Below are 13,440 nucleotides of genomic sequence, written 5' to 3'. Positions count from 1 at the left end.
GCTCTAGGGAAAAACCAGCTCCTAGACCGTCTTCCGGCGGGAGCTGTGCTGCTCCTTATCATGGTGAGTTGGCCAGGCTTATGCGGGTTTCTGTTGTAAATGATTCCTCTTATCCTTTCTGGTCCTGAAGCGGCCTTGAAATGCCTCAGCCACCCAGAGGTGGGGTCGTCGGAGTTATGCTTGGGGTCCCCGGGAGGAGCGGCTGGCGTCCGAGAGCGTGCCATCAGAGCTCTGATGCCCCCTCGCTCCCTCACCCGGTTCCTTTGCTGTTCCGGACCCCGGCCCCGCTCCAGGCCGACCTTTCGGCTCTGGGCGAGTTTATGACTCCTCCTTGCAGTGACATCCTTGATATAGAAATAAAAGTCTTTGCCAGTGTCAGCGACTACAACACCAACAAAAGATCAGAAAGCAAGTCCACAGCAGCAACGACCGTATTAGTGATGCTTACAGCAGTGACGATAACACTGGCGTAAATAAAGAGGATGGTTAGTAGGGTATTGAGGCTGACGCCCCAGTCTCCAACTTGCCTTTATCGAGTGCGACAGCCGGGTATGGCAGCAGCTTTCAGAAGGCCAAAGACTGGCGAAAGTCAAGGTGTCGATAGTGCCTCTTACTGCAGCTTATTTTTTTGTGTGCGTTTGTAGATCCCAATATACCTTATGACTTTGGGGATGTGGTATTTAAATTTTGTTAGAGGTGTTAGTCATTTTATTCCTTTAGAAATCAAGTATATAGCTCTCTGAATTTTATCTAAGGATAAGCAGTTGATTGTGATTTCAGTGTCAAAAGAGGTACACACCATTGTATCAGAAAATTCATGGGTCTCTTATTGATAGCCTGTATATGACAAAAGGACCACGTTTCTGTGCCCCAGCACTGTCACTCTAACTTTTTTCCTTGAGTGGATATGGTCGAAAAAATGTCTTATTCACATATTTGAAAATATTTTCTAAATTTCCTGTAATCCTTCCTTTATATGCAGAAAGTGGGTAAAAGTTTACTTTTTTTGCTGACCAAATAGCTGTGTTCTCCTTCAGACATTCACCACTGTGTAACCAGAGTTAAGTTTCTAAAACTTGACCATGCCACTCCCTTGCTTAAAATTCTTCCGTTTTTTCCCCTTTAGCCTGAAAGCTAAAGTCCTGTTTAGTATGGCAAGCAAAGACATCTGTAGTCTAGCCTCTTACCTGTACAGCCTCTTTTTACACATACATACATACATACACCCATATTCCAGCTACAGTGAACAGCTTGCAGATTGTGTTCTAAGAATTAGACCTTTGCACCGAATTATTATATGCTCTTCTCTCTGCCAGAATTGCGCTCCATTTCCTGTCTGCCATCCTTATCAGTATAACCCTTAACATGTCCTTTAGTCTGTTTCATGAGCCTTTCTGCCATGTCTCAACATTCTATTAAGTGCCTCCTTTACGCTCCTGTGAGGGTGCTTTTTACCAGTAACATCTGGTGCATTTTACCAGACTATGTTAAAGTTGTGTATTCACTTGTCTTTCTCACTTCCTAGGCTGTAAGCTTTTTGAGAGGAGGACCTATGTATTCGCTCTGATATCCCCAGAGCCTTTTGTACAGTGCCTGGCCCAGAGGAAGTTTTCAATAAATATCTGTTTTATAGAACACTGAATAGGTAACCATGGCAGTAAATTTTTATGTGTGAAACATTAGTAATAAGGGAAATAGTAGCATTTAAGTTTTATTTTTAAAATTACCCATTATGTATTATTTGTTAATAACATGCTATGTGCAAAGCGTAGTGCTTTCTTAGAAAATGTCAAGGAAATATAGCCCTTGTCATTAATGAAGTTACTAAAAAATTAACTTACCATGAAAGATGACAAGATGAAGGCTAGCCTATGGTTAATTACAAAGCAAGTGGCATAAAAAACTATAGTTTGAATAATCTAATAAGGCTTCATGTAGGAAGTGAACCAGTAGACTGAGTACTTTGTCCCTTACTCCAGTACGCTTAGTCTTCAATTCATTACCCTCATTTGGATGAGGAAACAGAGAGGTCAGGTACCTTGCTAAGTGCTTCAGGGCTATTAGTGCTTGGGTTAGACGAGTCTGGCCTTTTTACTCTAGAATGGTGTGATCATGAGACAAGGAGAACAGCAGCTTAGTTGGAGTTGAGGATTCTTATCTGGAGCAAGAGGAAAAAATGGAAAGAAACTGAGGCTAACTCATTGAAAGCATTGAGTTCCAAGTTGTAAAATTTGGAATTTATCCTGATAGCAGTGGAGAGCCAATATAATTTTGGAAAGAGTGACATGAAAATTAGGATTTTTGTGGGTTTTCCCCCAGTATCAGAATGGCATCAGAAATGGCCCTCTGCCTTTTAGAAACCTTATTGATTGTCTTAACCTGAAACTATTTTTTAAAATATTTTTATTTATTTATTTATTCATTTGTTTGTCTGCGCTGGGTCTTGGTTGCATCGTGCAGGATCTTTAGTTGCGACATGCGAACTTTTAGTTGCAGCATGTGGGACCTAGTTCCCTGATCAGGGATTGAACCCAGGCCCCCAGCATTGGGAGCTCGGAGTCTTAGCCACTGGACCATCAGGGAAGTCCTTTAACCTGAAACTTAAAGTAACTGAAATAATTTTAAATGGGCTGAAGTTAGAAGATATTCAAGGATACCAGTATTAAGTAGAATTTATCTTTGGGACCAAAATATCCACACATAATTCTTTAAGACTACAGTATGTTTGTTGACATTAGCATTTATTAACGTTTCAGGTGAAAATAGCATACTGTTCCTTTTCAACTGAATTGGTTTAGCAGAGCCTTAGGGTTATACATATACACTGGTCTTTATTTGGATATGAAAATTAGTTGCACCTTTTTCCTGATGCTTTATTTTTACATTTTTAAAAATATTTTTTACTTTAACTTTTTATTGTGGAAATTTTCATACATACACAAAAGTAGAGAGAATATAATATAATGAGCCCCCATGTAGCCATAACTTGACCTCAACAGTTATCAACATTTTGCTGTTTTTGTTATGCCAGATTTCTAGAGCTTAGCCTATTTTCTGCCTTTCCTGAGTCTAAACATAATGCAACTAATGACATGTAAAACTTGAAGAAATGGGATATATCATTTTATAACTATTGAGATGTTTCTAGATGCTAACTATAGGAAAATCACCTCTGCTTGAATTGGATCTGAAAGTTTTTCACATTTTTAATCTGTTAACTCCTAGTTCCATTGCTGTCTGTGGAGCTTCAGTGTTTGAATCAAATTGGCCAACTTTAATGGGGTAGAAATGTAGTATGGTTGTTATAGTGATTGTGGCCTTTACCATCTAAGAAAATGTTTTGTTAAAATCCAAAAATTTAAGTACATGGCACTTAGCAATCAAATTATTATGTATGACCCGTTGAAAATTGTGAAGGATTTTTTTTTCCCCTAGAAACAATTACTTTGCTTTTGTAATAACAAAGATTTTCACAGCTTATTTTTCCAGGGTGTTTTTTTATTTTGTTTTTTGTATTGTATTCCCATCATGAAAGTATAGTAAAATTGATCCATTTAAGCTTCTTGGTTTTATGTCCTATTAAGAAAAGTCTTCTCCACATACAAGATTATAAAATGATACATCCATGAGTTTCTTCAATTATTCTGTTGTTTTATATTTTGATTTTAAAATAATGAAAAATTAGAGTGAGTAGTAAGGATCCAACTTTACCTTTTTCCAAATACTATTCATACTTTCTCCCACTGATACTGGATACTACCTTAATCACAGGCTAATTTCCTATGTGTGCTTGAGCTCTCCTTTATGTTAAGGCTTTCTTACATGGTTTCCTGAACTTGAGTGGTAAATCCCACTGTAATCACCACTCAGTCTCTTCTCTCATTGGTAACCCCACTGCCATGACCTTTCTCTGCTAGTACCATACTGTGTACTAGCAGGGACCATGGAAGCTAGCTAGGATGCCAGATACTTTGAATGCCTGAGGGAGAAACTCAGAGGTTTTCCTGTAATAATAGTTGCCAAACCTTTCATATATAAAGCTTTAATTAGGTAAATTGTAATAATTTCTTTCCAGTAGAGCTATTTGGCAAACTGGTTCAAAATTGCCTAATCCATTAAAAAAAAAAAAAAAAGAGTTTGATCTAGAGCTAAAATGCCTGGGTTTGAATTCCTGCTCAGCCATTACTAGCATTGTGTGCTTAGACAATTTACTAAAAATTGTTTCCACCACATAGATGATTGTGAGTCTTAAATAGGTAAATACATGCAAAGTGTCTAGAATAATTGCTTGGGACATAATGAGCATTCAAGAAATGTTAGTTGTTATTACTATATCGCAGGAATGAAGAAGATTAGATACTTAAACGCTGATTTGTGTACTTTTTGTTTGCTTTAAAGGGGACAATTCATCTCTTTAGAAAACCACAAAGATCTTTTTTTGGCAAGTTATTGCAGGAATTTAGACTTGTAGCAGCTGATCGAAGGGTAAGTTATTTTTATTCCTTAACCCTAATTTTAATTATTGCACAAACATTATAACATTGAAGAAAGGTAATTTTTAAGGCAAATAGAAATCACTCTTGATCCATCGCATTGTTTTCATTTTTTTATGTTTGATAAGTAATTTTTAATGTAAAATTACAGTACTTTAGTATACAGTTGTTTTGCCTGGGAGGAAGCTAGGCTTTGGTTAGTTTTTATTCTAATTCTAAAGAATTTTGAAGAAAAATTGTTTGGTGATAGCCTTATGTTGTTAGTTTTTTTTAGCAAATTACGTGGGTGTGGTCTGAAGCCACGTTTTCTCATTTTTAATGTAAGGCAGAAAAAATAAGTTATGCTTTGAGACTATAAATAGACAATTGATAGATACCCTTTTTGGTCACCAATGTAGACCTTCTAGTTATTATTCTGTTTTCATTGTTCTCATTATTGTCTTATACTGTAAGCTCCCTGAGGGCAGTGACTATGTCTCTTTTGCTCACTTTTTTTTTTTAAACATCTTTATTGGAGTATAATTGCTTTACAATGTTGTGTTAGTTTCTGCCATATAACAAAGTTAATCAGCTATACGTATACATATATCCCCTCACTTTTTTAATAAAAGTACAAAATAAGCACCCAACAAATATTTGATGAATTTTAAATAATCCTAGCTTCAATGTAACATAATAAGCAGTAGCAATGATATTGATGACGTATTATAATACTAAACTAAAGACTTCTTTTCTTTGTTTTTTACCACTGTATCTCCTGTTTCTAAAACCTTGGGATATGGTCAGAACTCACTAATTCTAGTATTTGGAAATATTGTCATCTCTGAATGTTAAACTCTAAGAGCCACGGGTAGGAAACTTATCTGCTTCTTTTGTATCTAGTCATTTAGGATGATCTCTTTTTTTAAAAAATATTTATTTATTTATTTGGCTGTATCAGGTCTTAGTTGTGGCACACAGAATCTTTTATTGCAGCGTGCAGGCTTAGTTGCCCCGTGGCATGTGGGATCTTAGTTCCCCAACCAGGGCTCGAACCCGAGTCCCCTGCATTGGAAGGTGGATTCTTTTTTTTTTTTAAGTGTTTTGTGGGTTTTTTAATTTATTTATTTATTCATTTATTTTTGGCTGTGTTGGGTCTTCATTTCTGTGCAAGGGCTTTCTCTAGTTGTGGCAAGCGGGGGCAACTCTTCATCGCGGTGCATGGGCCTCTCACTGTCGTGGCCTCTCTTGTTGCGGAGCACAGGCTCCAGACGTGCAGGCTCAGTACTTGTGGCTCACACGCCCAGTTGCTCCACGGCACGTGGGATCCTCCCAGACCAGGGCTCGAACCCGTGTCCCCTGCATTGTCAGCCAGACTCTCAACCACTGTGCCACCAGGGAGGCCCCGAAGGTGGATTCTTAACCACTGGACCACCAGGGAAGTCCTTCGGATGATCTCTTGAGAACAGATAGTTACAGCTTTATGATGTTGATGGAAAGCAACTATATTGCAGGAGGAAGCAGCAAGTTCTTTAACAGTATGCGTCATTGAAGCATAGTATACCACAGAATAGGTAGTAGGAACAAAACCAGTATAGGAACACCTGAATTGTACAGATAACCTCTATCATACTTTAAATCTTAAGAGGTACACCTGGCTCATCTCTTCGTTGCTTTTCCTGTCTTAGTTCTTGGTGATTTCATATTTCATGTGGAAGATCCTTACCTCTCAGTTCCTCACCACAAATAATCTTGTCCTGTATCCCTCCCAACCATCCACTCCTATGATCATACCATAAACCTTATCATTTATAATAACTATATCCTCCCATTGTCTCAATTTAAGCACTTTACTCATCAGTCACTATCCCTTGTCTTTCCAGTTCACTCCTATTACTAGGACCTCCAGTCCATTGACTCTGCTATATTTTCACTATTTTTCACCTCTCTTATCCTCATTTACTTACTTATCAATTTAGATTCTCTGGTCCATCATTTTCATTTTCTTGCATATGCCTTCAACTTCTTTGTGCCCCTCTTCTGTTTATCATACTTCCTTGGCAAATCCTTAACCTCATTAAGTCCACTTTTTTCCTACTCTGTACCTGCATGCAAGCAACTGAATGTAGCCTTAAAAAAAACACAAAACCATGCTGACTGGTCTCACTTTAAATTCATGATCAAGTATGCCATTAGTGTGGCCCATACTATATGTTCCTAGTTTATTCAGTTTCCAGTTTCCTAAGTGACAGTTTCATACCATTTTCTTTCACTTCTGTCCTCAAACTCCCAAAAGCTTATTCATCCCCACTCTAACCTTCATCTTCCTTCCTGTTTTGCTGAGGGAAAAGAAGTAATCAGGAGCAAACTTCCACATCCTGTCACTAGCATATCTACCAACACTCTGCCTGCCCTCCTATTTTGTGAATGAACTGTCTGATCTGCTATATAAGGCCAATTCTTCCACTGTTGCCTACTCAAAGACAGCATTCCTATAATGGTTCCTTCTGTCTCTTGCATTGTTGTTCCTTCTTGAATCATTCTCCTTCTTCTTCTTGCATCATAATTACATGCCATATATTCCACTCTCAGCCACTGCTTCCTTTCTCTGCTTCTTTTTATACAAAAGTACTTAGAAGAATTGTCTTTACTCTCTTTGTTCACTTTCTCTTCTCCCTGTTTCTATTCAACAAAAGCAGTCTGATTCTAGTCCCCACTTATCCACAGAAACAGCTTTTACAAGGTAACTAATAACTTCTGTGTTCCAAAAGCAGTGGTCATCCTCATTTCCCATCTTATTTGACCTTCAGTGGCATTTGATGAAAAACAGTCTCTTCCACCTTAAAGCAGTTTTATTCATTTGGACTCTGAAATGCCACTCTTGATTTTCCTCCTACTTACTTGGCCATTATTTTCAGTCTCCTTTCTTACTTTCCTCTCATCTTTCTGACCTCTTACGTTTTGGAGTGTCCCAGGGCTTATGGAGCTCTGGCCTTTATTGTTTACACTTATTCCATTTAGGTGACACTTTCATTACCATATGCTGATGACCCTATATTTATATCTCAGTCCCTATCTTCTTCCCTACCTCCAATTCCTATATATAATGGACTTCTCAACATTTTCACCTGGATATCTAATAGGCATCTCAAATTTAATATGATCAAACCTGAACTTTGATTTTCTATCACTCCTTCACTACATAGCTCAGGCCAGAAACCTTGGAGTCGTCATTTTTACCCATCTCTTTCCCTCACTCCTCACATCTGCTTTATAAGTAATTCTTGCCAGCTCTATCTTCAGTATAATACTCAGAATCTGACTCTTTCAACACCTTCGTACCACATTCAAAGCCACCATCATTTCCCACATGGTTTATTGCAATCATATTCTAAATGGTCTTCATACTTACATCTTTGCCCCTATGCAGTGTATTCTACATAGGGAAGCCGAATGAGCTTTTTAAAATGAAAGCTAAGTCACTTTCCATCTCATCTGGAATACATCCCAATACTTTTCCTGGCATACATGACACTACTTGATGTAGCCCCAGACTCCCTCTCAGCTCTCTTGTCTAGCTGTCCTCAGCCATTCTTCTATCTCAAAGAATATGCACTGTGGTTCCCATCTTCTCTCCCAGATGTCTGCATGCTTAGTACCTTTGCCTCTTTCTGATTTCTGGTCACATGTCGCCTTACCAAAGGAGTCTTTTCTGACCACCCTACCTAGAAGAGCAGCTCTTCCATGTCTGCCATTTGCTGTGTTCGTCCTGTATTTGTTCTTCCAGCACTTACCACCACCTGACCTTATATATTTGCTTATTGTCTGTCACCTCACCTGGATTATAAGGTCCATGTTTTGTTCACTGCTGTATCCCCAGTGCCTAGAATAGTGTCTCTTACAAAATAGATACTCAAATATTTGTTGATTAATAGCTTGATTCAGCATTAGAACTGCGTGCATTAAATGCTTTATCCTCCTTTTCTGACTGCTGTTGAATCCCTGTTCTGACTAGACCCCATACCCAATCATTTCATTAATGTCCTCGCTAGTTTTAGAGTCCCTTGTCTTGTTAACCCATCATATCAGTTCTCAAGTCTCTAACATCCCTATCTCACTTGCTTTTCTGGTTTTGCTCGTGGGTGTAGAGGAAGTTCCACAATGGTGTCTACCATAAATTCATGTTGGTAATTATTGTTCTTCTTTTTGATGATTCAATAGTATATTCACCATAACATCTATTCTGCAGATCCTCTTCCAGATTGAAGTTTCCAGTGCTACTTTATCATATCCCCTAATTTTAGGAAATGGCCTTGCTTCTTCCTTTCTAGACTGTTACCTCTGTGTTACATCACTGTCATTTCTTTCTGCCTTACAAGTTCTCTTTCTCTTCCGTTACCGTCTTACCCTTCTCACTTTCTCACAGGTGGTGTTCTTCCTTTCTAGACCTACACCTTTCATCTGTATTGTAAAACCATTCTATCCCATACCATACTTGACCTTAGCAATTACATGTTTAATTTTAACACCTCCAAGTAACTACCTTTTCACTAATTTATTTCACCTCTACTTTCAAACAAGCATAGGTCTCCCTTTATAGGGAGAGGAGCAGAACAAAAATAGAAAACAGTTCACTTGATCTCTTCTTCCTTTATTTTTAGAATGCTCTTCCTCATCCCTCTAAATCCTAGCTATTTCAAGGTATATCTCAGATCCTCCCTTTTCTGTGAACTTCTAAACTGTGGTAATCTTTTCCTCTTTTGCAGTCCTATTTCATACAATTTACTTGGTAAATAACCCAAGTACTGCTCTTTTTTGGTGGGTGGGTGGGCAGGGTAACTTTATTTTGATGTACCATCAAACTTACAGAAATGTTATGAGTATAAGGAACTCCCTTATACCCTTTATTCAGATTCATCAATTGCTTTACATTTTGTCCCATTTGTTTTTATCATTGTTTCTACATGTTTATAGAGACAAAATTATATTCAAATGTCAGCATATTTTCTCAACTATTTGAGAGTTTGTGTGTCAGAATTTATTTTCTCTTGAATAATTCCCCTTCTAGAATTATTCTTTTAGGCTTATATATATATTATTTATTTATTTATTTATTTTATTTTATTATTTTTTTTGTGTGTGTGATACACGGGCCTCTCACTGTCGCGGCCTCTCCCATTGTGGAGCACAAGCTCCGGACACGCAGGCCCAGCGGCCATGGCTCACGGGCCCAGCTGCTCCACAGCATGTGGGATCTTCCCGGACCAGGGCACGAACCCGCGTCCCCTGCATCGGCAGGCGGACTCCCAACCACTGCGCCACCAGGGAAGCCCTAGGCTTACATATTATAATAGTAACTTGGTTGATGATAATTTTGGTAGTTTTAGAAAATTTGGCACTTCAACTTTTTGAAACAAGTTGTACTTATTCCTTTGAATATTAGAGTATGAATCACAGCAACTTGAATGGACCCAGAGAAGTTTATCAGCATTGTACAAATAAGAATGATTTTCTTTTTCACAGTCCTGGAAGATACTGCTCTTTGGTGCAATAAACTTAACATGTACTGGCTTCCTGCTAATGTGGTGCAGTTCCACTAATAGTATAGGTATGTCACTATTCTTATTTTTAGGAGTTAATTATTTCACTTTCATTGTTCTCATTTTAAATAAAGGTATGTCTTCCTTTACATAGAGTATATTATTCTGAAATATAACCCAAAAGATTTAAATGAGAGAATCTATTCCAAAAGTACCTTGTAAACCATAAAATTTGCTTCAGTTGTTAGGCATTATCATTTAAAATGAGCTTTTTTTTAAAAACTTTTTAATCTATTTGAAAAACTAAGATTTCTTTTTATTTTTTAATTGAGATATTGATTTACATTATTATATTAGTTTCAGGTGTACAGCATGGTGATTCAGTATTTTTATAGATTATACTCCACTAAAAATTATTGCAAAATAATGGCTCTAATTCCCTGTGCTGTATAATTGATCCTTGTTGCTTATCTATTTTATACATTGTAGTTTGTATATCTTAATCTCTTACCTTTATCTTGCCCCTTTCCCACTGGTAACCACTAGTTTGTTTTCTATACCTGTGAGTCTGTTTTATAAATAGTGCTGCTGTGAACATTGGGGTGCATGTATCTTTTTTGTGAGATTTCCTTTTAATGTGATAGATTAGTTCTTCAATTTATGTAGTGTATAAATAAAATTTTATGATTTATTGAGTTTTCCTTGAAAAGGGAAATCTAATATTTTTCTTGTGTCATGACTCTTATGTTTTTATTTACCATTATTTTCATCCTGCTATTTTAAAAATACATTTAAAATAGTACTCCAATGACAGAAGGAGGCAAAAAATTGATCTCAGGGCTTTTGAGCATATACTGCTTCATTTTTTCCTGATGGAGAAATCAGGTTCTAAAGTAAGCTTTTGTATTAACCAACTTTGGCTACATATATTAGTCAAATTTACTAGATAATTGCGAACATATGAGATTAATCAGTGACTCATGTTTTTTGGTGATGGATGTCCCTGTTATGAACAATTTTGGTGATTTGCTGTATTTCCTAACAATGGATTCGGTAACATTTTAATCAGTCTTTTTGTTGTTTTGCAGCTTTAACTGCCTATACTTACCTGACCATTTTTGATCTTTTTAGGTAAGTTTTAAAAATGCTCCTTAATGTTTTTACTTCCTTCCTTACCTACTTACTTATTTATTTATGGCTGTGCTGGGTCTTCATTGCTGTGCGCGGGCTTTCTCTAGTTGCGTCAAGTGAGAGCTACTCTTCATTGCGGTGCACGGGCTTCTCACTGCGGTGGCTTCTCTTGTTGCAGAGCACCAGCTCTAGGTGTGAGGGCTTCAGTAGTTGTGGCACGCGGGCTTAGTTGCTCCATGGCATGTGGGATCCTCCCGGACCAGGGATCAAACCTGTGTCCCCTGCATTGGCAGGCAGATTCTTAACCATTGCGCCACCAGGGAAGTCCCCTCCTTAGTGTTGTGTTTTGTTTTTTAAATTTATTTATTTATTTATAGCTGCACTGGGTCTTCGTTGCTGTGTGCAGTCTTTCTCTAGTTGCGGCAAGCAGGGGCTACTCTTTGTTGTAGTGCTTGGGCTCTCATTGCAGTGGCTTTTCTTGTTGCAGAGCACAGGCTCTAGGCGCACGGGCTTCAGTAGTTGTGGAATGCGGGCTCAGTAGTTGTGGCTTGCGGGCTCTAGTGGGCTTTAGAGTTCAGGCTGAGTAGTTGTGGCACATGGGCATAGTTGCTCTGTGGCATGTGGGATCTTCCTGGACCAGGGCTCGAACCCGTGTCCCCTGCATTGGCAGGCGGATTCTTAACCACTGTGCCACCAGGGAAGACCCTTCTTAATGTTTTGAAGCTAATAAGGAATTTGTTATCAACCATATATACTTCATTTGAAAAACAGAAAAGAGACCTCCAGAAGGCTTCCCCGGTGTTTTACTCCTGACCTTGATTGGTGGTTAAATGGGTGTTTTTTTTCTATTCGTTAAAATGTACATACGTGCTTTATGCACATTTCTGTGTAAATGTCCTATTTTGAACAAAACGATAAAATTAAACTAAAAAAAAGTTTGTTGCACTGAATTTATGAAGTTTTCTTTACTTAAAGGAAAGTTATCTGTGAAATAAGTACAATTATCAACATGGACCATACATACAAATAATAATTAGAAGATATGCTGGAAGAAAATACCCCATTTATATAGCAACAGAAAAGATAATACCCAGACTTTAGGTCAGGTGCCTACCTGTAGATGAGTCAGCTGTGACCAGGGAGCAGGAACACGTAAGAACATACTAGTTCCCACTGTAACCATGTGGGTGGGAAAAGAAATGAGGGATGTTAATAACTGCAAAGTATCTATGTAATTGTGAGCTAGAGAGATGACCTATTGGCTCCTGCTTTGGGGACCTTTCATATTTCCAAATAAAGGTTGCAGAATGCTTAGACCATATGTCTCCAAGATCCGTGCCATAGAAGTATGTTATAGGGATGTCTTTTTCATCAGTCACATAACTAAATCTTCTTGATTGGTCTAAAACAGATAGTTATTACTTGAATTTCACACTGTAGTAAGTTGTTTTAGAGTGAGTCTCCACTATACTTATAAAGTAACCATAACTTTATCCCATCCAGAATGTTGTCAAGGTGTTACTAATATTTAGTTTAACTTTTAACAGAGATTAAAGTTTATCAAAGTTAGAATGTATTGTATATGCCTAGAATCAAGTAAATTGCACTTATTATTACTGTGTCATTTTTTGCAGGCTCAGTTATGGAAACCATTTAGGGCGGATAACTTTCTGAGTAGAGAAATTATGGGTTTAGGTTCTATTAGTTCTATTATTAGTGTCTTAATGGTATATCATAACTTCTTTCAGTTTCTCCCCATGTTAAAACTCGCATTAGGGTGCTTATTGTGATTAGATTATAAATTATTAGAATAACTTGTTGTTAGTTTAGTCTGCAAACACTATTAACTTTTAGCAACTTAGGTATTCTGAAAGCTAAATTTCTTTCTGTAAGTCCTCTAGTTCTAGTTCTAATGCTAAATTTATTTTCCTTTTTACTTAGTTTAATGACATGTTTAATAAGTTACTGGGTAATGATGAGGAAACCTAGCCCTGCCTATTCATTTGGGTAAGTTCAAATTATTTTATTTTCTGCTAACTTATTGCTATTAAAGTAGTAGTTATACCAGGCAGTAAAGAGCTAGCTAGAGTACTTGTAGAAAATAAATGCTGCCTGTTTAGTGGAATAGTGATCAGATAGTGAAAGTAGATAAAAAAGCATCTTCCAAGAGGATTCTAGATAAGGAACATGAATGTTTAAATTTAAATCATATTAAAGTGAAATGTTCACATTAGTTTTTTTCTATTTTATAAAACAAATCTTACATAAAATCTTCATTTTAAGTTCTTTAATATTTT

General features: G+C 37.4%; 1 protein-coding gene across 2 annotated transcripts in view; it reads left to right on the top strand.

Annotated features, from left to right (window-relative positions):
* The first annotated feature begins 7 nt into the window (after nt 1-7).
* The window catches only part of SLC30A6 (solute carrier family 30 member 6), a 42,494-nt gene continuing 29,061 nt past the window's right edge, over nt 8-13,440 (top strand). For both annotated transcript variants that reach the window (XR_014017421.1, XM_081253963.1), the window contains exons 1-5: nt 8-63; nt 4,399-4,485; nt 9,996-10,080; nt 11,101-11,143; nt 13,085-13,150. Coding sequence is in view for 1 of the 2 variants with exons in the window: in XM_081253963.1 (XP_081110089.1) it covers nt 61-63; nt 4,399-4,485; nt 9,996-10,080; nt 11,101-11,143; nt 13,085-13,150 (284 nt within the window). In the remaining variant the exon portion in view is untranslated. The remainder of the gene's footprint in view (nt 64-4,398; nt 4,486-9,995; nt 10,081-11,100; nt 11,144-13,084; nt 13,151-13,440) is intronic.

Source organism: Mesoplodon bidens (genome assembly GCF_964165515.1).
Source record: "Mesoplodon bidens genome assembly, chromosome: 14".
Classification (NCBI taxonomy): Eukaryota; Metazoa; Chordata; class Mammalia; order Artiodactyla; family Ziphiidae; genus Mesoplodon; species Mesoplodon bidens.
The sequence above is the reverse complement of the archived record's forward strand: the minus strand, read 5'-3'. Positions and strand labels throughout refer to the sequence as shown.